Genomic DNA, 27,658 nt, shown 5'->3' on the forward strand with positions numbered 1-27,658 from the left:
GTGGTACATTCTGAACTACACTCAGATGACAAAGCCATTTCACAAGAGCTGTTGTTTCAGTGTCAACATACCTGTAGAAGCAAAACAAATAGCATTTTCCAATGCGTTTAAAAAGAACAGACAGGCTGTAATCCATGACTTATGGCCATTTTTTCATTTTACATAATTTTGCACTTTTCTGAATGAACACACATTCAAGTTCTTCTTTTTTGATCTTATGGAGAAAGAAAGAGTAAGAGAAATGCAGAAAAAAACTGTTGTATACTGTATGTTGCATTTAATAAATTAATAAATAAATAAATAAATAAGCAAGCAAAGTCTTTATATGTCTGTTCAAAACAGCCTTTCGGAATTATAAATATTACAAAAATGTATTATTCTATGGTGTATTTCTCTATTGCTTGTTTTGTATCATATCAGATTAATAAATGATCTAGCTAATAGGAAAAATGCTGATATAGATCAGTACATGCTTTTTTTTTATATACAAAAAAAGAATGTTACAGTAAAGGTGGACATGACATTTAAAAAAAAAATCAGCAGAATTGTCCAGATAAAAAAAAAAAAGCTCTTAGAAATGCAGTTATTTGTGATGGCAGCATATTTATTAGAGGTGGTTGGCTAGATCTGTAATATTAGCTAAGTTGCTGAATCATTTTCAGCAGGAAAAAAATGAGAGCTCTAGACTATTTAATGCTAGCATTTGTGTTTTATGCAATTTTAATTGAGTCATTATGTCTTCGTTTTAATAATTATGTGAAATAAATGAATTCATTTGACCTATTTTAGTGTGTGCCAAGAAAGCCCCTAAAAAAATCAGTAAGTAATGAAGCACAAGGTGCACTGACGTGAATTCTCTGCAATTGCACTCTTTGGGATTATTCAGCCTTCAGATCCTTTATGCATGGCTATAGCTTTCATTCCTTTGATGACATGGAGGGTTTCAAAGAGCCCCCAAAGTATGTGTGTGTGTGTCTGTGTTTGGAGGGATATCATGGCTGAAGATGGAAGACCCTCTTACCATCTCCCTCTGGGATAGATTAGGAGGTGAAGACAGACATATCGCTCTCTCGATCTCACTTTCTCCTCCCTCTGCCCTTTCTTACACATACGTGACTATGACAGATCTCATATATTCAGGTATGAATTTAGACTCATCAAAATTCTTTCTAATAAATAAATCATGATCTGGGATTCTCACTAGAGTAAAATGTGCATAATACACATTTAATTAGCATGACACACATATGTGCCTCTGCTGAGAAAATCATCAAGCAGGGCACTCATCTCATAGATCACAAGGCATATGGCTGAACTGCTTCTCCCGAAGCAACTAACAAGCATATGCGTAAATGTATTCTCATACTGATGTTTGATGATAATACAAGGGCTCAGGATATTGCCTCTGAATATGAGCTTGGGTTCAGTAATGTCCCTTTGACAATCAGCTCAGTGTGTGTGTTTAGTATGGTGTTATATACGATGTATACACTAATAAAGCTACTATTCTAGTAGTCAGTACATTATCCTAACTGCTGAGCTACTGTTGCCTATAATGCAGAACCTCTAGTGTATTTACTAACCACACACACACTTTGGCATTCAAAGAGTTATGGGTGATGGGTTAACTATCCTCCTGAGACTTGGAAGAGAAATGCAGACTCAGTAGCAGACAAAATGAATAGCAGATGATAAGTCTGTCAAAATTGGGTGATTGACACTAAAAACAAGCTTTTATTAACAGTTGAACATTTATTGTTAATAAAGCAGATGATAATGCTTCATGGGATGAGGAATTATTTAAGCTGGGACAGTCACATTAAAGGATTTTACTTTCTTTTACTTTGTATTTTTTATATGATTATAGTGTTGGTGTGTCCTAGTCACAGCAGCAGAAAAAAATAACGTTAACACATCAAAAAAGGATGGACGGATGGACGGACGGACAGAGAGACAGACAGATAGATAGATGGACGGGTGGGTGGAAGAAAGAATGCATGGATGAACTAAAAGGAGGGTGGGTGAGTGGAAAGAAAGGAAGAGAGAGAGAGAGAGAGAGAGAGAGAGAATAATTCCTGCTCTGTAAATGCAACAGAGAAAGAACAGAGACAGACAAAGAGAGAGTAAATGCAAGTGAAAAGACATTAAACACAAATATAAGAGACACGGCAGGATCTACATGGTCTTTTTTCTGACAATTTACATGGTGGTGAGATAAAAAAATGAGTGCAGTGAACTTCCCACCAGTCCATACAAGCTCAAGAACGCCTCTCCAGAGTTGAACAAAAAAACAGAGAAAGGAGGAGAAATGGGTTCCCCGCCTCTATACTCTTTCACCCCGTCCCCTTGGCCTCTTTCTCCTCTCCTGTCCACACTGTGTGTGCAGCGCCTCTGTGCTAATGAGCCTAGGACCAATAGCCCCCTCTCAATTCATCTCGATGTGAGCACCATTCTTTCTCTCTTTCATCTTTATCTTCTCTCACCTTACCTCCACCTCTGCCTACCCCCTCTCCTCTCCTATCCCCTTAGTACTTATCTCTTATGAGCGTTCTTAAGCATTATGAAATTGTTCTTAAATACTACCTACAAAATGCCAAGCCAAGTTCGCTAAATGATTTTCTTCTGTTTCTGGCTGTCATGGTCCAAATGAAAGGTCTCATTAAAGAGAATCATTCACTCTGGGTTACAGCTTTACATTATTATTCTTTACAGATCTTTCTTTGCTCCTAAAGAAGAGAGCAAGAGCTATTTTACAGTCGAATTGCTGACAGAGAGAATGGAGGTATTGTGGGTTGGTTATTGGCAGGATGAGGCATCACTGCTCACTTTAATGGAAACTAAAGAATGGAGCTCACTCCTGTCTATTTGAGCTTATATCAATCACATGGTGAAATACTGATATTTTCTACAACATGTAGCTCAGAAATCTACATTGTTGAACTGAAATATGGTTCGGTTTCATGCACAAAGTTATAGCATTTGGTTACACCATGAAGTGAAGAGAGTAGAAAGAAAAGTCAGTTTTCACTGTGTGTGAGGACAGGAAAAAATGTCGGTCATTTCTATCTTTATAAAGCATTTTTGCCATTTGTAATAATACACCATAATGTGAAGGTGCAGTATCAGCGGGTGGGACACTTTCTGGATATCACTGTGACTTACATAATTCTTGAGACATTTGACATCATCTCCACCTACTGGCCTGCTGTATGTGTATGCTTTGTGTGGCTGAAGATGTTTTAAAAAATGTAGCACTGAAAAATTCATTTTCAACAATATCCTGATGTGTGTGTGTACCTGAGAGGAGGAATGTGGAGGAAGAGAAGAGATACACTTTTGAGAAAGAGTATTGGAGACACACCCATGTAAGAAGAAATAATTGATACCTGCAGATTCTGGGAAGAAATAAAAACAAGGCACTCTTAGTTTAGAGGAAAAAAAAAAAAAAGAACAGAGGTATCTACGTCCTGACTAATCTTAGCATTAGTAAGCAATGAGTAACAATTAAGTCAAGTTTCTAGACTTAGTCATCGACACATAAGCTTTTAACGTCTAGCACAACAGTGCGTCATAGCTTCTTAACTCCTCCAGCCTTTAAAGTGTTTTTATTCTTTGCTGATGCGTCACTGTTTTCATTGGACACAGGACTGGCTAAACAGCTAAGTCAAGCATCAATCCTATATAATGAATGTTTTATGATGTTGAATTGTGACATGTAAAAAGCTCAGGTTTCCAACCATCCAACACTTCTCCAGATGCTTTACTCGTATCCTTTTACAAAACTCAGCTAAAGTGTAAATTGAATATTTGTTTTGACTGTGGTCTCTTGTGTTCCGGTACTACAGAGTTGTACCATACATGGTGTGCTCATTTCCGTTTCTCTGAACCCTATGGGTTTCAGAAACTCTTACTGTGATCTTGGCATTGTGATTCAGTGAGCGCAGAGTGACTGCAGTGTTACTGCATTCAGTTGGACTCTTCAGTTGTGGTTTCTGCAAGCTCCTGCATTCTCAGTGGTCATATTTCCTCACAGTGGGGGTTGTATCCAGCTGGCGCGAGTGTCTCTCAAATACACACGCTCCCCGTTCTCTCGGTCACCATTTCAGGGAACGTGACAAACCGCAGACGGCCACAGACGATAAAGCAAATGCTAAGGCAGGAAGGACTGTTAAGGCCAAGCTGCCATGAGATGAAGCCAGGATTTCCTCTAAACATTATTCCAGTCTCTTCATGCTCTCTAATGCATTCATTGATCTGACTTTGTCCTGACAATATGTAGCATAAGAATTCAAAGCAAAAGCTACACCTAGAAATGGTTAAAACAGCCAAAACATACATGAATACAGAGTGAAGAACTGGACCGTAAAAATCACCTCCACACACACACCCCCAAAGACTAACTAGGCCAATGAGGCTGTGCAGTCTCCATGACAATTTGCTGGAATGTTGGGGCCATCAACATGCTTGGCTACATCCCTCTCTCTTTCACTTGTGTTTCTTTCCTTTCATTTAATCTTTTAAATATGACCACACATTGCATTTTAAGCACAGGTGCATTTTTCATTATGTCCAATGACACCAATTAAGCTTAATTATTTAAGCTATTCATGTGGTGCACCAAGACCTGGAAAAGTAGCAAGGAATGAAATGAACATGATCAGATAAAAGGTCAAGGACAGGAAATGAAGTTATCCTCAATTTTCTGAACCCCCCGTTGCAGCAAGACATTTTGTATGATGAAGCAACCTGGTTTTATCACCATTTCCTATCTGTGCTCTAAGGACACAGGCCTGGTACAACACTAGTTTTTGCGAATGGCCTTTAAGGATACAGGGGTCATGGCTATGCAGGATGTGACCTTGGATGAGTCAAGGTTCAGATAAACTGGTCTCTGAAAAACAGAGCAGGACTGGCCAATATAATCCAGAAAGGAGGTCAAATCAGCTTTCCAGAAAATATGCAGAGAACACGTGTGCTTTGGCATTGTCTCTCACTATTGCTTCATCCTGACAGCTCAAACAACTTTATCTTGCCTTATTACGTCGTTCTTTCTTGGGGTGGCACATCCTGTTGGAGCCCTCCCTCATTCCCACGCTCATTGAGCTGTCCTCCATTCTAAACAGAGAGCCATAGTTAAAGAAAGGCCTGAACTTTAACCCCATAACCCATAGTTTCCTAGAAGTGCTGAAGTTTACAAATACAGGGGGTAAGGCATTGTAAGAAGGCACTGCCACAATTGAGCTTTGCTTCAGTTTTAGTTACTCAGACACCCCCAACTTAGTTTATCAGTTTTTTGGCTGCATTATTTTTCCTTGAGGCACAGCAGAACTTACAAAATCCAACAGTTTTTAAAAAAAAAAAAAAAAAAAGCACAATACAGTACAACTGTTAGACACCACAGCACCAGGTTATGTAATGGGCAGTGAGGGATGACCAAATGAAAGGTGCTCATGTGATAGTGGGAAAGACCAAACCCTGCTGCCAGCTATTCTTTTTCTCACTTTTCAGAAAGGCTCCACTTGACCCCTCACACTGCCTCTTACTGGCCAGAAATAGACCAGCAAGGAACACTTCATGCCCCAGGCTACTCAGATCTCTCACACCATTCTTCAGAAGGCAAGACAAGGAGGTCTTGAATGCACATTATCTTTGTGGATGCACAATACATGCCAGAAAGTGATTCGTTTCCCTGCCAAAAGATATCTACTGAAGTTTAAGATGATCTTGGAGTAGCCAAAACGCCAGTCTTGATTTTGGCTACTTTGGCACACGTGTGATACAGCAGTGTGGGAAGGATGCATATGGTATGTAGGGTATTAGCTATTCAAGATCTAATGCTAGGGCATGGTTAAAGATGAAGGGAGGGGAAATAAAGCAGCATAGAGAGCTTATATAAACCTCAATGCACAGGCATCCTTCATGCTGAGGATTTATATCAACAACCTCTAACATTTCAGCCCAATGTACCTGCACCTCTTATCCTCCTGTAAAATGGCACTTCTAGTCTAGAGGGTTGGAAGTGACATGCTGGTGAAGGACAGTCATCCCCTCCCACCCCTTTAACATGTGGAAGAATTAACTGCCAGGTACAAGCTAATCACTTCCAGGTTTGGCAAGCCTTCTTGAAAGAAGCAGAAACATTCTATCCAGAAAGCCCACAATGCAGTATGCCAGCCCACTTGGCCCATCCGGCACAGCATTCTGTCAATGCTACAGCTGATCCTTCAGGGTCTGCACTGGTTTTATGGAGATGTTGGCATCAAAAGGAATTATGAGTTCACAGACTCTCTAAAACTAATGAAGCACAAAGAAAAGCTCACCTAACCTTGCTAAATTTAAAGTCTAACCATGATAAGTTTAGAAGAAACACACTCCTTTAAGCACCTACACTGCTTGATGTGGCTTCCCTGTTAAAGTGATTATTACGGGCCTACAACAAACCTGTATAAGGATTTTCTGGATACTCATGATACTTGTTTGCGGTCACAAAACAGCAGTCAGTATTGCATTACTGTATGAGAAGATAGCACCACCTAGTGGACATCAGGAAAAGTTTAACCAAACAAGACTGAGGATTTTTAAAAAATGACCAAAGGTGTGCAAGAGTTAACCTTTAGTTGTGAGGATAAGTCAAAATCAATAAAAACCAAAGCAATATGAATGCTTAAACACCTTTATTGTGCCCAATCAAAACTGAACTTCACAGCTGTAAGTACTCAAACTCAGCAGACCACAATGAGGTAGAATAAAAGGACAAAGCAGCTGGGCTCAAGAGGCTCAGCAAGGAATCAATGTGGAGAAATGACAGTCCAGGTTCAGAACACAATCTTTTGATATTCCAGAGGCTGGAAATAAAGTGACATCTGCATTTGGTCTACTAAGGCTCCAATGGTACATTCAAGTGAAGTTTAGAGTTTTACATTCAACAAGCAGCTGTTTGTAATCTGAGGTCATGCCCATAGCAATACCTGCTGATGTTCAAAAAATAAGTGATTAAAAACCTACCCCTTTCCAAGTGCAAATTAAAAAGTGCAACAATAAAACTATGTGCAATCTATGGCCATTCACATTTCTGATTGAGTTGATCCAAAAAACTTGATGCAACCCAGTAAAAGCAATGCCTCTGGATGGCATGCACTAAAAAATTATCTGGGTTGGTGATAAGATTACACCCAAATCCCTTGTTCCACAGAACGTAAAGCCGGACAAGGGAGAAAACTCTCCAGAAAAGTTGTGGAGAAAGGGAAAAAAAAAAATGAGCAAAATTAAAAAGCCAATAGGTAGATTTCTGTTCAACCTTCTTTGTAATGACTTAAAACCGTATTATGTAAAAATTAGTAAAAAATAACTGCGTAAAATGTCTGGAAGATGAAAGTTGGGCTTTATGTACGTGTTTAAAGTAAAAAAACCCCAGCTAACTGCAATGGGAAAAGCAGCTAGGAGAAACCAATTTAAAGGCACTGTATGGCTTCGGTTAGTTAAAGAAATTTGCATGACTGTTCATGAAGGGAAAAAAAGAGCGGGGAAAAAAACCAAAAAAAAAAAAAACCACTTCTGTACCATGGCCTTATTCTCACCCCAAAAATCCAGGGAAACTTTCAAAATGTGTGGGGGCCCTGCAAACCCATCATATCACTGTGCAAAGTGCCAACGTGAACAAGCCAAAAAAAAAAAAAGTGCCAAAGTGAACTTTCTACAGCGCTTGCACAAACCCACACTGTTGGGGATGCTTGCTGCAGGCCTGGCGCTGGTCTGGAGGCGTGGTGGCAGTCCAGGCAGGAGGACGATGCTGCCATGTTAAGCAAGGCCTTTAGCTGGAGTCCCTATTCTTCTGGTTGCGCATTAGAGGGCGGTGGTTGCTCAGGATATCCATGGAATGCTGCCAGTGCCAGCAGGAGCGACAGTAGTACTTGAAGCAGGCCTGTGTATGATAAGCAGATATAAAATCAGGGACAGAATTTGGTCTTGTTTAGTAATGTTTAAGTTCCAAAGTAAAACTTCACATTGCTCAATCTACAGGCTACACAAGTTTTGTTCTACAGCACAAACACCATCAAAAAGACCCATGGCAATTAGGCTAATGTAACAATTTAACATTAAGGGTTTAGACATTCTCACACTATGTTCAGCATTATGTTTGTGCCAAGCTAAGTATAAGCTGACTGTAGCAACTCAATTCCTTTACCCTGCTAGCTGCGGCATAGGACAAAATATTCGCAATTTAAATACAAAGCAGAACTACTAACACTGAGCTACACTATTATGGAACACTAAAGTACAAAATGTTATGCTAAAGCTTATCTTGTGCTAATATGTATGCACTGACAACTTCAAGACTGAGAATGTGCCAAGAAAGTTAGGCCAGTTTGCTTAACTTATGGTCACCACCCCACACAAAACAGGGGTGGGGGTACCACTATTTCAACAGGGTCAGTGACTCGTAGCCAGGAGGTCCAATTTGCAACTAGTGATGTAGATCACCTGCATTATGAAACCAAATTAAAGGACTCAATGTGTCTGAAGGAAAAAAAAGTATGAACAAGCAGACCTACAAAAATAAATTTAAATTATAAATCTAACAGTCTGTGCCAAATTTAGAATGGAAAGCTTCTAAAGCCCTGTGCACATGTAATGCCTGAGCGATCTCAAAAGCTTTTACCTGGTCTCTGCAGAAGAAGGGTCCTGGTTGACGGCTGCACACCTGACACATGGAATCTTCCAGATATGGGTCGATCTGAACCTAAAAACAGATCCTCCAGTTAAACAAATTGGGTTTGTCTGGACACTTAACATTGTCTCAAATTTTACAATTATGTACTGACCACAGCTAAAGTAGTAGAATTAAACATACCTTTTTTGTAAATTTGGGGGTCTTGATTTCAACAAATGCAGCACTAACAGCCTTTAGATAACTGCGCTGGTTGTTGAAGGTTACACGACCAGACCCTGAGAAAGAAAAATCGATACAAATAAAAGCCCTTCAAATTGGAATGGTGCAAGACAATGCAGCCATTAGATGGATAGTACATGCTTAATTCTTTAATTTCACTTCAACCTTGAATTGCACTGTAAAATACAGTGCAACAGTGTGGATTGCTTTCAAGGGTGGATTCATGCTCAATACATTCAGCATTTAATTCTTAATATGCAATCCCTTACATGATTTATGATTGAAGTTTATATGGTCTAATCACACTGAAATTTAAACAATCTTACCAATTGGATACTTGTGCTTGTCTGTGTCTATCCCAGCATACATGACCCCTCCAAAGAGATCATTCATAATGCTTGCCAGAGCCTCAGCATTGAGCATGCCATGTAAAGCTCCCACAAACACTGTGTTACTGGGGTCTAGCCTCTGAGAAGGGCAGCGAACATAGTTGCTGTCCGAGATTACCCATGGGATCACCTGCACCTAGAAGACAATGAATTGGTGTTACCCAACAGAAGATGCACACCATAAAATCATGCACTGAATGGTCAGAGTATTATGAACACCAATAACTCCATGGGCAAAGCCTTAATCCTAACCTCAGTGAAGACCTTTCAGATGAACTGAAATGCTGACTTTCTTACCCAATGTCACTAATGCGCCTTTGGCTGCCATACTACAAAATCTAGCAGAAAGACTTCACAGGAAGCCAAGTTAGTACAATAGCAAAGGTAGCAAATATTATGCTTACATCTTTGCAGCGCATTCTCCTGCTGGACATTTTGAAGTAATATTCGCTGTAGCCCTCAGGATGGAGCAGATCCTGAGTGCAGGCCTGCAGCAGAGCACGCACAGACTTCTCACACTCAAACACCAGGTACACATAACCTATAACAGACATCTCAGTCAATGCACATGCATGGAACTGCTTGCAAACTGGAGAGACACTGTCATGGACATCAAGGAATGAAGGTAAATCTTGCACACCCCCCCACACCACATGCAGGCTTGAAAATTGCAACTACAATCTGCTGTGTTTGCAAAAGCCCATAGATGTCACATGAATTTCTACTTCTTAATACCAGTTATCCAAAAGTCCAGTGCCTCTCACCCAGCTGCTGGTGCACACCACCTCCAAAGTGTTGGAAAGAATTTAATAACCTACCCACTGCATTACCTTTAGGCATATTACCTTTAGGAGGGCAGCGAGGATGCTTGCCATCCTTACCAGGCCACTCCACACTCAGTGGGCCATAACAGTTAAATGTGTTAATCAAGCCAGCTAAAAAGCAGAAAAAAAAAGGAGAAAATAAAGCCCATATCTTGATAAATCGGGTAAATGCTTAACCATTTAAAAACAAAACAAAACCACTAACTCACCCTCTGTAATGTCCCAAGGAACTCCTCCAAGGAAGACCTTGCAGGAATAAACAGGGTTTTTGTAGTTTCTGGAAGGGAGCTGACCACTCCATGTGAAGGTTGCTTCATTAATTGCTGGCATGTAAAGGCAAGATCAGAGTCCACTGCATTAATGAAAGGACTATACCAAGCCAGCAACAATGCAAAGACCAAAGAATCAAGAAAAAGCCAACAAATTAAATTTAACAGGAAACCGAAGTTACATTTAGCATGATTATACAAGGCTCTACTACCAACTAGGGTCAGGGGTTTTGTACCACTGTGTTAGTAGCCCTTGAGAGATGCATGTTTGCAAAAGTGGCAAGTTTCAGTTCAGTGGGGTAAAATGTGCCCCACAGGGGAATATTCTATATTTAGTCAGCATTAAAAAAAAAAAAAAACCTACACTAGTTGATCAGAAAGTGCAAGCCTTTAACCATTTGACATACCTGCAGCTTGTCTGTGAAGACGTGCCTCCCTCTCAATGCTGAACGGGCCATCTGGGGTCTCTAGCAGATCCCAGCTGGGCCAGACTGATGCTCCAGGCCAGCGGCGAGACACACTGTTGCCTGGGGGAGCACTGGGTGGAGGGGTCAAGGGAGAACTGTCATGGTCCATGCGGGAGGCAAGACTAAGCTTTAATGGGTCTTTCTGCATACTAGGCATGAATGGCACAGAGGGGGAGATCCTCAAAGAGGACTGCAAAGAAAAGCAAGATTACATAAATGCTAACCAAATAAAAATCTAGTTAAAGAATAAAAAAGTTATACATAAATAGCATGTATTCCAAGCAAAGTAGTCATACAACCAACTCACCAGCAGATCAGAAAGATGATCAGAACCAGAGCTAAAGCCACTGGTCTCAGAGTCCACAGGGCTGCTGGAATGGGAACCCAGCAGTGAACGCGAGTTCATACGTGCCAAAGCTGGAAACTTCTCTAGGAAGTCTGAAGCACCTGTACTGGACTCATTTGTGATTAAGCCCTGAGGTTTGTTCAGGAGCTGGCCCAAGGGGCTTCCCAACATCCCGAGCACTGCAAAACGCCATTCACGTTAATGCAAACGCTGATTATTAAAGTCTCAGGGGTGAATGAAATGGCACTTACAAAGGGAAATGGGAAACCTTTCAAGAAATGGATAATGGCAGTAAAAACATGAGCGTTTAAAGAAACTGAGCTCTTCACTTAGTGCTTAACCATTATGAGGAATAGGCAGGGCACGAGGCAGGCAGGGAATCAGACACGGTTTCCACACCAAGCTCTGACTTGCTTTATAAGCCTTGTTTTGCTATTTCACAATAGTGATTAGTAAAGCAGAATTTAAACAGACATACATTAAAATTATCTACACATCAAAAATAAGGTTTCAAATTACACAATTTTCATTTGCCCAAAAAGAAATCATTTTAGTTAAACACATTAAGCACACACTGGACAAGCCTTTGTTTACAGGAATGTTACTGTCCAACTTCAATTTGTTCTGTCATTTCAATGTTCAAATCTGGAAAAAAAGGCCCAAGAATAGCTGAATATATCCAAGAAATAGGGGTTTTAATACATTACTCACTTGAGTTGTTTGGGGCTGATGAGTCCGAGTCATGGCTGCTCCACGGCCTCTCCCAACCGGATAAGCTGAGGGATTGCAGGCCCAGGCCCAGCTCGGTGACATCGGGCAGAGCACGAGATGACTCCTGCCCATTGCTGGGGAAAAGCATCCTACTCCGGATAGCACACGGATCAGAGTCCGCACGCTCTGTTAACACAACCGAGAAAGAAACAAAGTATGTGTATGCTCTGCATCAGCTGCTGGGTATTAAAAAAAGACACGCAGCTCAAAAGCAGCCTCTACTGATAAACACTGATTCTCTCTAAGCTCTGTCACAGAACAAATCTGCAAGCTGGCAAGCCGGACTGCACGAGGCCGCTGCAGATGCCATGCAGCGACATGTGACCGAGGTGCCGATGCCCTCACACTCTGCTGCTAATGATCAGCCCACAGCCCCCCAAGATACCACCGAATTCCTCTCGAATTCCCCTGCAAGCTAACAATCTGTGCAGCCTTCCCCAGGGCTGCTGTCCTTGGTCTGAGGCAGTGCAAATGAGGCAGCATGCAGGCTGGGGAGAAAAGGAGATGGGAGAAATGCCTGGCAAATCACAGAAAGGTGGCAGCCTGAGGCTACGTGATCAGAGGCTGAAGGATGGAAGCGCTGCATTGCTCCCTCTGAGCTGGATGCCATCCAGGAGCTCCAGGCCTGATTCAGCAGCATTAGCGCATGTCTCGGGTGCTTGACGTTGCATGACCAATGCAGCACTAGATGAGGCAATTTGCATACTTCAAGACTAAGTGAATGAAGAATAAACATGCAACTATTCGCACAAGCTAAGAAGGCATTAAGACAGGGTTGTTATTTTGGGGAAATTTGTTTCCAGGACATTACTGTTTTCTGATCTAACAAATCCCCCAAAAAAAATAGTCTTAGTTGCAAACTCAGAACCAGAAACAAGTCCAAAACCATTTAAGGAGACGTTTCACTAGAACAGAAATACACAAGCAACATGCAAGGCAAACAATGGTTAGTTTTTCTTAACCGACATTACATCAACATCCTAGTTTTCCATGACTTACCTGTAAAGGATCCACCATGAGATAAAAAGCCATCAATTAAAATCCAAAACAGATTGAAACCCAATGCCCCAGTTCCAGGCTTGTGTGTATGTGTGTGTGTATGTATGTATGTATGTATGTATGTATGTATGTATGTATGTATGTATATATATATATATATATAAATATATATAAATATATATATATATATATATATATATAAATATAGTTAAATAATGTAACAGTAGTAATGCACCAACTTCTTGCTGGGCTGAAATATTGTGCACTGGGTCCCATTTAGCAGGCATTATCTCTACATGGATGGAATAGAGCATTTAGTGTACCTTTAAGCTAGCTTGACTGAAGCTATAAAGTTGTCCTATTTAGGTTCAATTAAGCATCTTAACCCTACAATAAATTTTCCAAGTTAAAGTAGTATACTAAAGGTGCAAAGCCGGCATGTTTGATGGCACCAGCAATTTAAGTACGTTTATTTATGTAGAAGAGTTAGTGAAGTTTCACTGGCAAAGCAGACTTTATCAGGACACAGTGCTACAGGAGGTTTCTGCCAAAACCTCTTGCCAGTAAACTTCAATTCCAAACTACACCTAAGCCTGTTCCACACAAATTTTACGGCGTGTAAAATCCAGCTATAATTGTTACCCATCAAGGAATCCCGTTTGGTCTTGGCACTGGGAGTGGTGCAGACCCCAGTCAGGTCCAGTGAGTTCCCTAGCATGGTGTTCATCCTGCGAAAGATGTCTGCATTGCTGCATGTGGACAGGGCTGGTGTCTCTGAATCCCAACGGTTAAGGGCTCTGGGATTATCTCTCTGAGACAAAGACAGAAAAAGTAGTAACTTTACACACAGAAATAATAAGTATCAAGATACCTCTACTTGTTCTTGGGGCTTGTATCCTTTATCTTAAGAACAATTTTTACTTTTATGAAAACAGTGCACCTTAAAATCTCTCAAAGTGAACCTATTAAGTATACCTGGGTTAAAGAAACAATAGGTCCAAGCCTCTCGATGGAACTACCCCAGATAATACGGAAAAGTATTGCATTTTTTCCTCGTTTTCCCCTTTTAAATACTTTCCCAGTTGAAAGCCGAACTCGTCAGACAAATAAGGCCTTACCAATTTTTAAATAGCTTACATGCATGAAAATTAACAAAATGATAGCAGCGAATCAACATGGTGGACCAAAGACAGGAATAACAACATGACTGACAACCCAAACACATGAACTGGAAGGTAGCGCTAAACAAATAATATAAATAAAATAAAAGGCCATTTTCAAATACTCCTCTAGAAAAAGAGGAGGGAGAAACTTACCAGAGAAAACGCCATGGTAGAATTATCAAAGAGAATTATCTAAAACACCAACAGACTTTGTTTCACGGTAAGATGTACTTAAGCCCTCTGAAGAAAAATCAGTCCTCATTAGGAACATCTGCGTGCACGTTAACTCGAGCTGACCTCGCGCTGCTCTCATTGGCCTAGCAGATCAACCAATCAGAAGCCGATGCGTAATTGGCCCCCCACATAGGATGCACGTGATCATCGAACGGTAACTGGTTGAAATTAGGGGCGTTTCCAGCGTTATTGTAATAAATGATTTTTTATAAAGTTCTCACGAATTTGCGAGATTTTAATATTTTAAACTAGTCAAACTAATTTGGCAGATATTTTCAGTTAAGATCATGTGTTATATACCAATAAAGATTGTTTTTTTTTTCATCTTATCTACTGCAATAGGAATTTGGGATTCACCTACACTAATATTGCCAAGGACACCCCTCTAAATCATTGTATTCAAGTGCTGTTTTTCAGGGGTTGGGCTTGGCCCAAGAACTTTTAATGCTTCAGCATACCAGGACATTTTGCACAATTTCATGCTCCGGACTTTGTGGGGAAAGTTTGGAGCTTACTGTTCCAACATGACTGCGCACCAGTGCATAAAGCAAGGTTCATAAAGACATGAATGAGTGAGTTTGGTAGGGGTGTACCAAAACTTTTGGCACAATAGTCTATGTATTTTTTCACTAGTAATGAAATTTCTGGCCTTATTAGTTTGAGTGCAATAAAGAGAAACCTTAAAACCATTGAGTATATCACTACTACAGAAAGTTTCTAGAGGAAAAAGGATATTTGGGGCAAAAATACTTAAACAGTGGGGTCGTGGTCAGGGCTCTGTGTAGGCCATTCAAGTTCATTCATACCAACCTTGGCAAGCCATGTCTTCATGGACCCTGCTTCTGTACAGGGGTGTTGTCATGCTAGAATATGTTTGGACCCTTTAGTTACAAAGAGGTGAAATTGTAACGCTAAAGAATACACAAACATTTCAGTTGTGTACTTCCAACTTTGTATCAACAGTTCGGGAAAGAATAACATATTGCCGTGTTGGTTGTCCATAAACATTTGACAATATAGTGTGTATATATAGGAAGATCATTTAAACCAACTCAGAAGTGACTTGCAATTTGTCATTGCAACTAATGTATATTTAATAGGTTTATACTGTTTGCAATTAAGTATGATATTGTAATATATAGATATATAAAAAAATAATGAGAGAGATACATTTCCTGATATTACAGAGTACCCAACATTTTCAGAGCTTTGTCTTCAAGTGACTGAAGTCCATCCTAATCAAGAACTTGTGAGGTAAAGTCCCACAAGTTGGTGGTTGAACAAAGTGGGTAGAGGGAGTGTGTAGCATAAAGAGTATGAATTCTGTTGTGCCATCCTTAGATGTTGGGCATTGGCAGGCTGCATTTCTGAGATTTATGCTTATAAACTCATCAGTTATAGTTTTAGTAACCTTTGCTAAACATTATAGGAAGAGAACAGTGCACTGGCATTCTTTCCAGGACAGGGGTCATAACTGTAGAGGAGCCAATAATTTTGAAACCAGTATTTTATAGTTTAAAAAAAAAAGCTAAATATTAAATAAAACTATCCATAAACTACTGTTTATGACCATGAAACAATTAATTAGGTTTTATCAGTAATTTTCAAAGCATTTGCAGAGTCAAATTAAGTACAACTTAAAATAAGTGCATCAGAAGTTGTTTCAGTCATCAAAACCAGTACCTTCCTTAAACTATGACAATCTGTTTTGTCCTTTTACACAAGTTCTCCAATTATTTGGAGCCAGGGACCCAAAAACTTAAATATATGCAGACCTTCTCTGTACAGATTTATTTAATTATGTGCTATAATATTGAATATTTTATTCCAGCAATACAGCCTTACATTTTTGCACTGAACACAATTTTTAGTCATTACCTTTATGTTGATATAGGTCCATTTACTTTTACCTGCAGAGGGCTTGAGAAGGTAATAACTACAAATAACTAATAATTCTGGGTTGTGATAACTTTAACCCAAAAATAAAGTTACAAAATATTACACTCTCTGCTACCTTAAAGTACCCAACTCTAATTTCTCAACTTTTCTCCAATTCACCTCTAGTGGGCAGGTTTGGCCACTGAATTTTAATACAGCAGTGCTCAACTGGGCTGATGGAGATTTAGTCCCGCTGGAACTCAAGTCTGGCCGTCTACCATGCTACAACACTTCTGATCACACTCATGAAAGTGTTTGATATGTAATAGATTAAATTTCCTGATCTAAAGGGCACCACTTACACAAAACCTCTGTATTATGAAGTTATAGTAACCCACTCCTTTACTCAGAAATAGGCAAGAACATCAGAGTAATGCATTAACATGTTTTAATACTGTATTTTACAATTTTCCAGACTTTTTTTTACAAATAAATTTGTCAGTTTTGACCATATGAACTATAATCCATTAAAACCCCTTCATGCATCATTTTATGTTCATGTGCCATCATCCAGCATATATCCTTCTACAGCAATCTATTGATTAGTTATATCTGCCACCCACAAAGTGTTAGACTTGTCAGCATGACAAATCTAACAAAGGAAAAACACAGTTCTACAACTGTTCAAGATATTAAATCAGTAAATATTAAACAAAAAATAATAACTTAGATTACTTATTTAATTGCACACTTCTCCCCATATAGACTAGTTTATACTTGGATTGTATTTGGCAAGGTCAAGCCGTCTTATATGGAAACGTTTACAAGCCTAGACAAGATGGCACATTAAAATAATAGTTCACACATAATCACAGCTTGCACAAGCTGTCTGGGCAGACACCCAACCCCTCTAAACAGAGCTGGCCACTACTTGATATCCAACACAAAAGGACTAAGGTAACAAACACAAATGATTAGATTACACCAAGCCAAGGAGGAATACATATGACAAGGGGACAAAAAGCTTATTTATGTAGGACCACAAAAAAAAAAAAAGAAAAAAAAAAAAAAGCTGATTGGCTCAGACCCTGAATTGGAAAAATAGCAAGCAGCCTTACAACTCCATTGCTTACTATAAACTCCTTATTCAAAACATTTGATAACAGAACTAAGGCAAGTGCTAGTATGGTTGTACCATCTGAGCCTCCTGTTCAGCAGAAAGATGGAGAGATGTTTTCACAACCCAAGCAGCCAAGCTGAATCAAGTACAGGCTGCAATAGATTCACTCCATTTGAAAAAATGCCACCTTTATCTGTAAAATAAATGAATACATTAGACTTCATCTTTAAAAAACTGACAAATCACACCACACATTGGATACACACCTCTAACAGAACTGCCTTGATTTCCATCCAGGTTGGGAGGACTCAGACGTTGCTGCTGGATACCAACGCATCTACAAGGAAAAGCAGTAAACCACATTCAAGCGGTGTCATTACATGCAGTTATCCTCCAACTGTGCATACAACCCATCTTTGTCAGGAAATGAAAACCAAACTAATTGCACTAATTACTTTTCCCTACCAAATGTTGGAATAATTATAAAACCAGGGGAAGGAACAAAGCAAACTTCCTAGTTCCCAGTTCATTTATTTTACACCCCGGATGGAATGCCAGGCCAAATGCAAACACTTATTGCACCTAGGACAATTTAAAGTAACCAGTCCATGTACTAGCATGTTTGTTAGGATGGCTGAAGACAACCTGAATAAAACCTAAGCTCTCTTCAAACTAATACTTTTAGGTTATGCCTTTAGAACCTGTATATGGAACCCTGAAAATTTAAATATAGATTAACAGACTGAGAAATAGAGGAAATCAGTTAATGACACTGAGAATAGCTATTCACTCTGACTGGCAACGCTATCAACAGTTTATTATCAGCTCTTGTATAAACCATCTGCAAGAGGAGGGCAAAGAGCATGGGAAGTCTTCAGAGTGTTGTGAGGCACACTGAAATAGCATCTTCAGTAATATTGTACATTTTAATAGGAAGCCTGCTGTTATCACATCCCCTGACAGAACAGTTGCACATTTGCACTCCACTACAATGTCACAAATACTATTTAAGGTATTCTTGTGTACAATTCCCAAGTGCCACAACTGACAGCTTTAAACATTATAGAGCACAGATACCATTATTGAATCCATGCCAAATACATGGTGCACCATTTAATTTAGACACTAAAGAAGTCACTGTTTAGTCATGTGTATAAATATATATAGGCATCAATGCTTGCTGATGTTCAGAGTAGGTTGTATTGGAAGCTTCAAAAATGTACATTTATGCTAATGAGGCTTTGTCCAATTAAACAGTTAAAGCATCTTGTTAGAATTTATTTCATTGTGAAGACACTCCAATAGGAGATTTAACAAAATGCTTCTTGGAATATTTTGTATTTAATGCAAATGCCACAACATTTATAATGGGAAAATCCTCTGCAACATTCCTCTAATGTTAAACATGTACATCACACGTAATTTGCAAAAGAATAGGTCATTATTAGTGGTTGTGTAAATTGAAGGCATATAAGGAAGTGGCTGAAAATTTTAAAAGCATTGGTTTAAAATCATTTTCCATATAATTAGCGATTTATAAAGGAAATGGACAAATTACATTGAGAATCCTTTTGGATCATGGCACCAATTTGTTTCATACATCAGCTGCAAGTGGACAAGTGTGTGCAATAAACACTTGTTATGCATCACAAATGTAGAAGTTAGTTGGAATTTAGTTTAATAAATACTACTTGTAATGTCTTGCCTTAAAACAAAAAATTAAACAGATTTTCTGATTCTATTATTTATTGGATGTTTGAAAGGTCACCTGGGCATGGAGAGCTGCAGCGGCTGCTGCAGCAGCAGGGTAGGTGAAGGCAGTGTGGGGAAGCCCAGGGCTCAGCTCTGCTGTATACAGTGGGTATGGAGACCAGGCCTCTGGAGATGCAGGAATCAGCGCTGCCCCGGTCAGATCATCTGAGGAAGCACAGCAATATGCACATATGCGGACACCTCCATTTAAAATGGGAACTCCTGTCAAACGCTTTCCAACATTCTCAATATCAAGACGTGTTCCGCATTATTCAGATCAGAAAAGTTAAACATGGTGGGAAGTGAAAATATCGAATGCGTTGACACTGAAATGGCAGTCAGTGCTCTAATGATGCATGCATGTGCTGGAGGTGAATTAGTCTGTTCCTCAGCTCTAGGCGACAGTGTTTTGCATGTGCTGTGAGAATGCTACCGTGTGGGCGTACACTTACATGGGTCCCGTGCTATGAAGTGTGCCCCTAGAGCTGGGTGGATATTTGTGGGGTTCGGCGTGCCCATCAGCTTACTCTTTGCCATCTTCGTGTTGGCTTTAGCAAACTCTAAACGAAGGGTCTGCGGGTTCTCAGGGTCAAATCGAACGCCCTGGAGACACAAGGTGGGGGATACAGTAATAGGAGTGGGCCTGTGCCTGGCAATGTGGAAGAATGGGCAGTAGAGTGCACTAAGCTGGTGTCCACATGCAGGTGATAAGGTTCTTTTACTTGACAGACAAAGTCCTACACTAGGGCTGGAAAACAGGTTGTTAGTCAAGAGAGAAATATGTTCAATACTTTAGATGGGGCAAAACATGTCAAATTTGCCAAAAATTGCACAGAGCAACTCTCAAGCAGAACAGCCAGTAATCGGTGTGGTCCATTTTAAAAGTGAACTCTATGCTCTACTCCCTGCCAAGGCAAAGCTCTATAATGAGAACTCTGAAGGGTCCATCTCCAAGTGTAGCCAAAGCCAGGGTCCTAGTGTCATGTCACCTAATCAAACATTCATTGAAACGAGGGAAAAAAAAAAAAAAAAAACTCACCACAACCACTAAAACTAACCTCATCCTGCCAATAGTTTCTGCTTCCAGTTCATTCATCACCTAGCTAATGAACCAACACTAATAGCGATATGATTACACATGATGCTTTTGTTTTAGGATTATTTAAGGGGCATGATCAAATCTGTTCGTAAAACAAGTCAATTGTATAGACAGCTTACTCCTCACAACTTTGTGCCTGTACAATAAAACCTTTCTAGTTGGAACACGTAGATTTGTGCACTACATTTCAAATGCTCAGGTGCAGCTGAGTCCCTAAAAGCAATGAAAATCAAGAAAATACATAAACTGCAAAATATCAAATGGAGTAGCAGCCTTCAGCCAAGAAAAATAGCAAGCACCATCGTTCAGAATTACACATGTAGAAACCTCAGAGAGAAATCGATCTAATGGGGTTCAGGGCCAAAATATAATTGGTAAATGTGAATCAGAGGTGCAGGCATTGAACTTTCTCAGCTCATTAGTCCTTCGGTTGAATTATTGCCCTTTCTACATCCTAGACGCATCAAGGATGTGAGGTTTTATACAGACGGGCTGTTCAAAGATTCTGATGCCCTATGATTTTAGAAAAAGAAAAAAAAAAAAAGAAAAAAAAAAATCAGAACAGATGATTCATTTTGCTAGTCTGCTTTTCACTTGTTTGATTCATTTCTCAGCCATTCTCTTTATAGGAAGAGAGAATTCACAGATTTGTCTAGGAAAAATTTATTGACTGACCTATATTTAAATAAAGCTTAAATTAAAATCGACCCATTTTTAAAGGTCTATAATAAATAAACCCTACTTAAAAACAGTGAGGTTAGAACACACTACAACCTTTCACAGCTTTATATAAAAGCTGTACACTTCTGTACCCAACTACATTCTCTTTAACAGCAGTAACAAACAAAATGGCTGAACCATCATTTCCTCAGTTGAATGCACACTGCCAGCTGACCATTTTGTTTTCATATTGCATGCACACCTTTTGCAACATTTAGGACCTTAAAAATCTCATTTTTCTGCAACCTTGGACAGGAGTGCCTCAAATTCAGCTTTACTAAAAGTTTACTGAATACTATTCTGTTATTGAATCTCAAACACATCAGCTTATATTAGCATACGTTATGTAAATGTCAGCACATGATCTAAACAATGAACTAATGAGCAGGAGCTTGAGTTTATGCAGCTGAAGCAGATTCATCAACTGTGCTCAAATCGCCACTCACCATTGGCTCAGTACAAAGTGTATGCACGTTGAACTTGGGTCATGCAGTGTCAGTTTGCTTTGTAATGTAGATTATAATAATGCGGTAGAACAGAGCCTAAATTAACTGAACGGGATTAGTCGGTAGTAATGAATCATGATCTGCAAAATAAGTAAGCAGGATAAGTAGGATTCATACTTTAAGACAACATACAATATCTTCTAGTCATTTTCCCATTAACTTTCAAAGCAATTGCAATAAAGACAATATTTGTAACAAGGAGTTGATCAGCGGCTTTCTGGAAACGGTCTTAAGCAAGCACTCCACAGTTTACTTTGGAACAACTTTACCTAGGGCCACTGAAAATGCTCCCTCCAGAGTCCACTACATAAGCTTTAAAGGTTGTTGAGGTGGACCACACTGACTGTATAACAACTTTGGTGTTCAACCCTTTTTAGTCCAGACTAAAACTAATAGTAAATGCATATAAATGAAAAAAAGCCTACAAGTAAATTTGAAGAATCAGAACCTTAAAAAGTTAGACTTAATCTTAAACCCTTAAAAAAACACTTAAAAAAAAAATTAACAATATTTAGTAAACCACAATGTATGGGCTCCTAATGCTAAATAGCAGACTAATCAATAATTCAACACATTGCTTACAGATGACCAAGTGCTTACATTTAAGGAGTTTTTTGCCGCTTCAGCGCCAGACCGACTGTCAAAGGTTACAAACCCAACAGGCTGGAAAAGAAGGAGGGAGAGTCAATTCAACTGTGCTTTACCCTGAGGTTAAAGAAAACCCCAGCATTACACAAAGGATGAACAAGTCAAGTTGGTGACCAAACCTACCATCAGAGCAATTTGAATTTTTACACAAATACTAATATATTCAGCTTGAAGCAAAGGGTAAACAAAGGCTCTGAAATGCATTACCACTATACTGCACATACATATTTGCCATATGCATGTCTGCCAGCTCACCTGCTTTGATGTTAACTTGATCAGAGAACCTTCATAACCCTGTAAAGCAGGGAGAAAAAAAAAATCCAATTATATTTCATGAAGTCACATCTTTGCAGAAGAGAAATGCATTTTTCATAAGCAGCCAAACAATCTTTAGAATTTCCTTGACTAAACCTTAAGCTTAATTGGAAGGGTATATGCTTATTCATCACATGTAATCAGGACCAAATGTGAAATAAGAACCAACACAGTAGTGAATAAAACATTTTTTAATGACAAACCCAGATATGGTTAAAAAAAATTAAGCAGTTAAGTAACTCATGCAATCTGATCATTTTAAAATGTACCCAAAGTCATTTTAGAACAATTATAAACATTCCAGACAACAGCTGCAGGGAGTAATGCTACACTGGGTTATAGGAAAATGTACAAGAGCAATTTCTCCTAGTATCCATTCTTACCTTAAATGGTCTAAATAGGAGGTAGAGTTCCCGAGGTTTGATGTCTGTTGGCAAGCCACTTACAAAGAGTGTTCGCACCTAGAGAGACAAGTTTTAGAACAAAGCAAGCCACAAACAGGAGTTTGTCTAAATACTTCAAGTGGGAGAATCACTCGGTTTAGACATCATGCTTAAGCTTGAAAACTAGAATTAAAAAAGCATAGTCTCCAAAAAGTCTAAACTGCAAGACTTATTCTTTAAATCAAGGATTATTCATAATGCATAGCAACTTAAGTTCTTAATTCTGACTGAAAGGTTTTTTCCAAAGATGGCACCCCTGAACCCCTTCTACAATTAATCCATATCTGTAATCCACTTGAGACATCAACCAACTATAAAAAGAAAACAAAACCTTTCTATAACTATTTATCCCAGCATTAATAGGTCTACTGATCTGTATACTAAACAGTTCAAACTAGCTCAATGGGAAGGCTCAGTTTTACAATAGACCGCTAATGGACAACAAAAACACAGCATGATGGAGTTTCCTTCCTCTGCTCCGCAGCCATGAGGTCAACACAGCCATTCCCCACCTAAAAACAGATTAGAACCCTCCCAGTTTTCTAACTAGAAGGGCTGGGTTTTATAAGCTAAAACAAAGCCTCGTTTTGCAAAATCTTACTGATGTACAGTAAGACTGCATTCCCACCCCACCACCATTCCCAGAAGCTACGCCACCATGATTTGATTGCAGAGGCTCCATGGTCTAAAGCTTTAAATCTTTAGCTGTCCTAAAAAAATAGCTTAAAATGGAGCCTCCATATTGACTCAACACAGCATGGAATTGTTTGAAAGAACAGTAAGGACAAAGAGTGCTAGAAAATGCAACATGTGTGTTAAAGCTTATCAGACTTCATGTGCATTATTTCTACATTGAAGACTAGTAGAACAGTTATTGTTGATGGAAATAAGACCACAAGTAACACTGTGTCTACAAGTTTGGGAGTCAAGTTGATTGCACAAATCCAGTGATGGTTTGAACGGAGTTCAAATTGAAATCAGAGCCGACTGCAGCTGCTGTTCTGCATTGGAAACATGTAATTAGCCACATCAATTAAATTCACAAAAAAAGGAATGAACATCCCATCCACGACTAATATAAAAAGTTACACAAAGAAGGGGAGGGGAATTGAAAAAGACTAAAGCATTTACGCAAATTTAGTCTAGATATTACATTCCCAAACTTGACAGACATCCATTACTTTGGTTTTACGCGCACAAGGACTTATTTCTGAATGGGGGGGGGGGGTTAAAAAAAAAAAAAAAAAAAAAGTGTTAAACACAGGGTGTTAACAGTATAGAGGATTTTGCCGGACATCTATAATCCTAACCAGGTGTTTTCAAAGGGTTACAGAGACGCAAACGTAATACTAGCATGGAAAAAGGAAATCCACTTAATTGCGCATTAATATATACATCTCCTACACGGACAGATACCGAAATCTTACCTCCTCTTCAACAACGTTGTTGTTGGCCTCGGAGTCGGATTTGACACTCATCTTGGTGGTTGGAGAACTTTAAAAAAAAACACTCAAAAACAGCAGACAAACTTTGATCCCCTTTCCGATGCTGAGGTGCATCCAGTGTGTCAAAGTGCGCGCTGGTGGTGCGGCGGTGCCAAACCCGAAAAGTAGCAGGTGAAGGAAAAGGAACTGAAGGAACTGAAGGTGAGTTGGTGGAGGGATGAAAAGGTGGAAAAAGTGCACCGTGGGGAAGAGAAAGTGGAAGAAGTGGCGTCTTTACTGCTGCTCACATTTATATCGTTTTAAAGGTGTACAAAACGGGAGCACACGGAGAACCCTGTGCCATGTTGCCCTCTGCGCGCAAATTAGGTCATCAGTGAAGATGTGAAGGTCTTCAAAGGCAGCAATCACAGGCAGAGAAGCTACAGCTGGTCTACATGTACCTAAGCCCGTCCCCTGCAGGGTTGCCAGATCGGAAAAATTCCTTTTCAGTCCCGAACCGTTTTATGTATGGTGTCCAAACGTGTAATCCATTAGATAAAGGTTAGTTTGGGGAATAAATGCGACGTATTTTGTAATCACCTTCATGCCACCCCAATGGTTTATAGACCATTTCCTGATTAGGTGTTGTCCCATCGCTCTTTATCCAACATATGATCCTGACAGTCACAAGCAACCTATTTTCCCCCTCAGGCATTAATCTTAAATTTAAGATTTTTTTTTAAAATTTTAAATAAAATATTGTGCAACTTCATAACTAAACTTCATAATTAGTATAATTGTTCTATTTCTATTATTTCTATAATTGTGTCCAGTGTTCAATAATATTTTTCAGTATTCACAGGGTATATATATATATATATATATATATATATATATATATATATATATATATATATTACATTTTTCCCACTTTGTCTTTTTATGAAAAAATAAACTAAATTATTATAAGCAATGCAATGCAAGCCATTTTGAGTAATAAACCTAAATCTAAGAGTTAATGTTGTTTTGTTTAATGTTGTTAATGTTTATTTAAGAAAGAGAAACCTTGCAAGAAACCAGGACTAAGGAAAGTGTGTGTGTGTGTGTGTGTGTGTGTGTGTGTTTGCTAAATAAAGTAACATTTCAAATCCATCCATTTGGAAACTTTTCTTGTAGCCAGAGACCTCTGAATAGGCTGATTGTTCAAATGTGTACTAAAACATATATTTTTCAGTTATTAAGGTTTAGATAAAAATCCATTAATTAAAGAGATCAATCAGATAATCTAATACTGATAAGATCTCACTAACGATTACATCATTGGCAACGCTGAATTGTGATTTTTTTTTTTTTGTTGCAGTAACAATATCAAGAAATGAGTGATTAATATTCACTGGCACTTGACATATTACTTCCTGTCAGTGAAGTCAAACAAACAAAACAAAAAACCGATGAATTTTAAGTCCGACTAATCATAATGTCTAACTAGTAAATGTAGTATAAACAATCACTTTTTGGCAGTCCACACATAACCCGCTTGTGAATATGGAACAGTTTCAGTTTGAATGAGTCAGGGCTAATTGTGCTTTAAAGGCCACAATGTTTCCTGACATTGTCTGGAAACACAATCAGAGCGAAGGTCTTTCTGAATGTTTGGAACATTTGCCTTTTTAGGGATTGACATAATTCTGCTTTGTACTTTATGTCTAAATAAAGGCAAATTCACTTTATCGCATTTTAGCATACATTAGGGAATACTATTTATGAACACATGCTCATTGAATGGAACAAAGTCACTTGGAAATGTTTAGAGTATGAAATAATTGGATAACGTGTATATACATCATAAAAAAGAGACATTTTTAAAATGTTAATGCAACATATAAATATGACTCAAATAATACAACACACATATTACACTTCTGCATGCTTGGGATATTTTAGATGTTAGTGCAGTTTCAGGTGGTTTAAAAATAAAGCACAGCCTCCAAAGCTGGAGATAATAATGCAGTTTGAGATAGTATTATCAGTGTAAAGCTCTTGAAAAATGACATGTGCAGTGATTAGGTGAGTGGAACTGACTGGCACAGAGAGCAGTGCTGATGCTAGATATCATTCAAGGAAATATGATTAGACACTATCCAAAGGAAAAAAAAAACATTTTTGTTCATGATGTTCTTACATTACATTATAGTTCTAGTATGTTTCGGAAGATATAAAACAAACGACAAGCCAATGAGGACAAATTCCCTTGAAGTGCACTGAAGCGCCACTGTGGCCACAGGTATTGTTACTCCATCAACCTTTCATTTCCCACTGACTGCTCATTACTGGCACAGAATCTCCACCACAGAAATGGCATGAAGTGAGACCCCAAACCCCTCCAATGAGGCCTTCATGCTCTGTTCGAGAAGAGCAGGCCCTTTGTTCCAAAAGCCACCTCATCTTGCACTCCTCCACCCTATGCCTCACTGAACCCATCCCATCATATCAGCATCACAAAGCTCCACAGCACTTAGCTTGTGTTCCCAGTGTCCTCTGCGCCTCAGTGCACATCCACCGTCCGCTGAAACTTCGGATCTTCCGACATCTTCTGGAAAAAAGACATCTCTGTAATTGACGTTTTTTGAGTGACAGATGTTGAATACAATTTTAGCATTCTAGTTACTAATCACTATGTTAGCCTCCTCTTGTCATTTTAGTACTAAAGCCTCATTTATTTAATTATCATCAGGTCAGAAAACCATGGTGTAAAATGTTACACAACAGCGCTTAAAGAAGTGGATGAGTAGCCAATACACACACAAGCTCACACACTCACACACCAATCTCTGCACCGTAACATCAGCATGATGGCCAACTGTGATCTGTGTTGCTTTTAGCTTTGCCTACAGTCAATCTGTCACTCATGACTGAGGACACACAAACACTTTGAACAAAGTGCTGGAGTTCATTGCTTCGCTCTCAGGGCCACTTCACAGTAAAAACAAACCAATTGCCAAAATTAGCCATGTTTATTGTTGATATGGAAGTCAAATCAACATAAACTGAAATATGATCAGTTGTGCTTGAAATAATCGCTGATTTGGGGAGGGGGGGGGGATTTTTCCAGCTTTTGGTTTTGTTCACACTGTACATGTTTTCATATGAATAGATATACAACACTGACAAGTTTCAGGCACTCTGTTTAATATCTTTATATCTCTTACTATCTTACTAAGCAACTCACACTGTATAATCTACATACGAGTGCATTCATGAATCAGTTCATCTTCAATCTTAAGTGATTTATCCTGGTCAATGTAGTGGTGGAACTGGATGCTTGTCCATTGCAGTGCACACACAAACATTCATTCACATATAGGAGTCATCAAGTCACCTGGCATAGGCAGAAGGAGCCC

General features: G+C 39.1%; 2 protein-coding genes across 2 annotated transcripts; both read right to left on the reverse strand.

Annotated features, from left to right (window-relative positions):
* Positions 1-6,659: 6,659 nt before the first annotated feature.
* cpeb1b (cytoplasmic polyadenylation element binding protein 1b) lies at positions 6,660-17,543 on the reverse strand. The gene is made up of 12 exons (XM_058381360.1): positions 14,272-17,543; positions 13,598-13,766; positions 11,897-12,082; positions 11,147-11,364; positions 10,780-11,029; positions 10,313-10,426; positions 10,125-10,214; positions 9,684-9,820; positions 9,217-9,415; positions 8,852-8,946; positions 8,660-8,740; positions 6,660-7,921 (listed from the first exon to the last, which is right to left on the reverse strand). The coding sequence occupies exons 1-12, from the start codon at positions 14,284-14,286 to the stop codon at positions 7,811-7,813; spliced, it is 1,665 nt and encodes a 554-aa protein (XP_058237343.1). The 5' UTR covers positions 14,287-17,543; the 3' UTR covers positions 6,660-7,810.
* A 73-nt stretch (positions 17,544-17,616) lies between these two features.
* rbpms2b (RNA binding protein, mRNA processing factor 2b) lies at positions 17,617-24,689 on the reverse strand. The gene is made up of 7 exons (XM_058381361.1): positions 24,261-24,689; positions 22,774-22,851; positions 22,331-22,369; positions 22,028-22,090; positions 19,555-19,705; positions 19,119-19,267; positions 17,617-17,687 (listed from the first exon to the last, which is right to left on the reverse strand). Exons 1-7 carry the CDS (start codon positions 24,309-24,311, stop codon positions 17,619-17,621), a joined length of 600 nt encoding a protein of 199 aa, XP_058237344.1. The 5' UTR covers positions 24,312-24,689; the 3' UTR covers positions 17,617-17,618.
* Positions 24,690-27,658: the final 2,969 nt, after the last annotated feature.

This window comes from Hemibagrus wyckioides, linkage group LG27 (assembly GCF_019097595.1).
Source record: "Hemibagrus wyckioides isolate EC202008001 linkage group LG27, SWU_Hwy_1.0, whole genome shotgun sequence".
Taxonomy (NCBI): Eukaryota; Metazoa; Chordata; class Actinopteri; order Siluriformes; family Bagridae; genus Hemibagrus; species Hemibagrus wyckioides.

Bases quoted from the DNA above. Each gene is read 5' to 3' on its own strand.
- cpeb1b (XM_058381360.1), bottom strand. The intron at 12,083-13,597 runs GTAACAATTATA...TTGTGTTAACAG, and splicing joins CAAACGGGATTCCTTGATGG to AGCGTGCGGACTCTGATCCG. The intron at 8,947-9,216 runs GTAAGATTGTTT...TTTCTTTCTCAG, and splicing joins CAAGCACAAGTATCCAATTG to GGTCTGGTCGTGTAACCTTC.
- rbpms2b (XM_058381361.1), bottom strand. From the start codon at position 24,311: ATGAGTGTCAAATCCGACTCCGAGGCCAACAACAACGTTGTTGAAGAG. The intron at 22,370-22,773 runs GTAAGAATGGAT...CCTGCTTTACAG, and splicing joins TCCTATTTAGACCATTTAAG to GGTTATGAAGGTTCTCTGAT. The intron at 22,091-22,330 runs GTGAGCTGGCAG...CTTCTTTTCCAG, and splicing joins TCAAGTTAACATCAAAGCAG to CCTGTTGGGTTTGTAACCTT.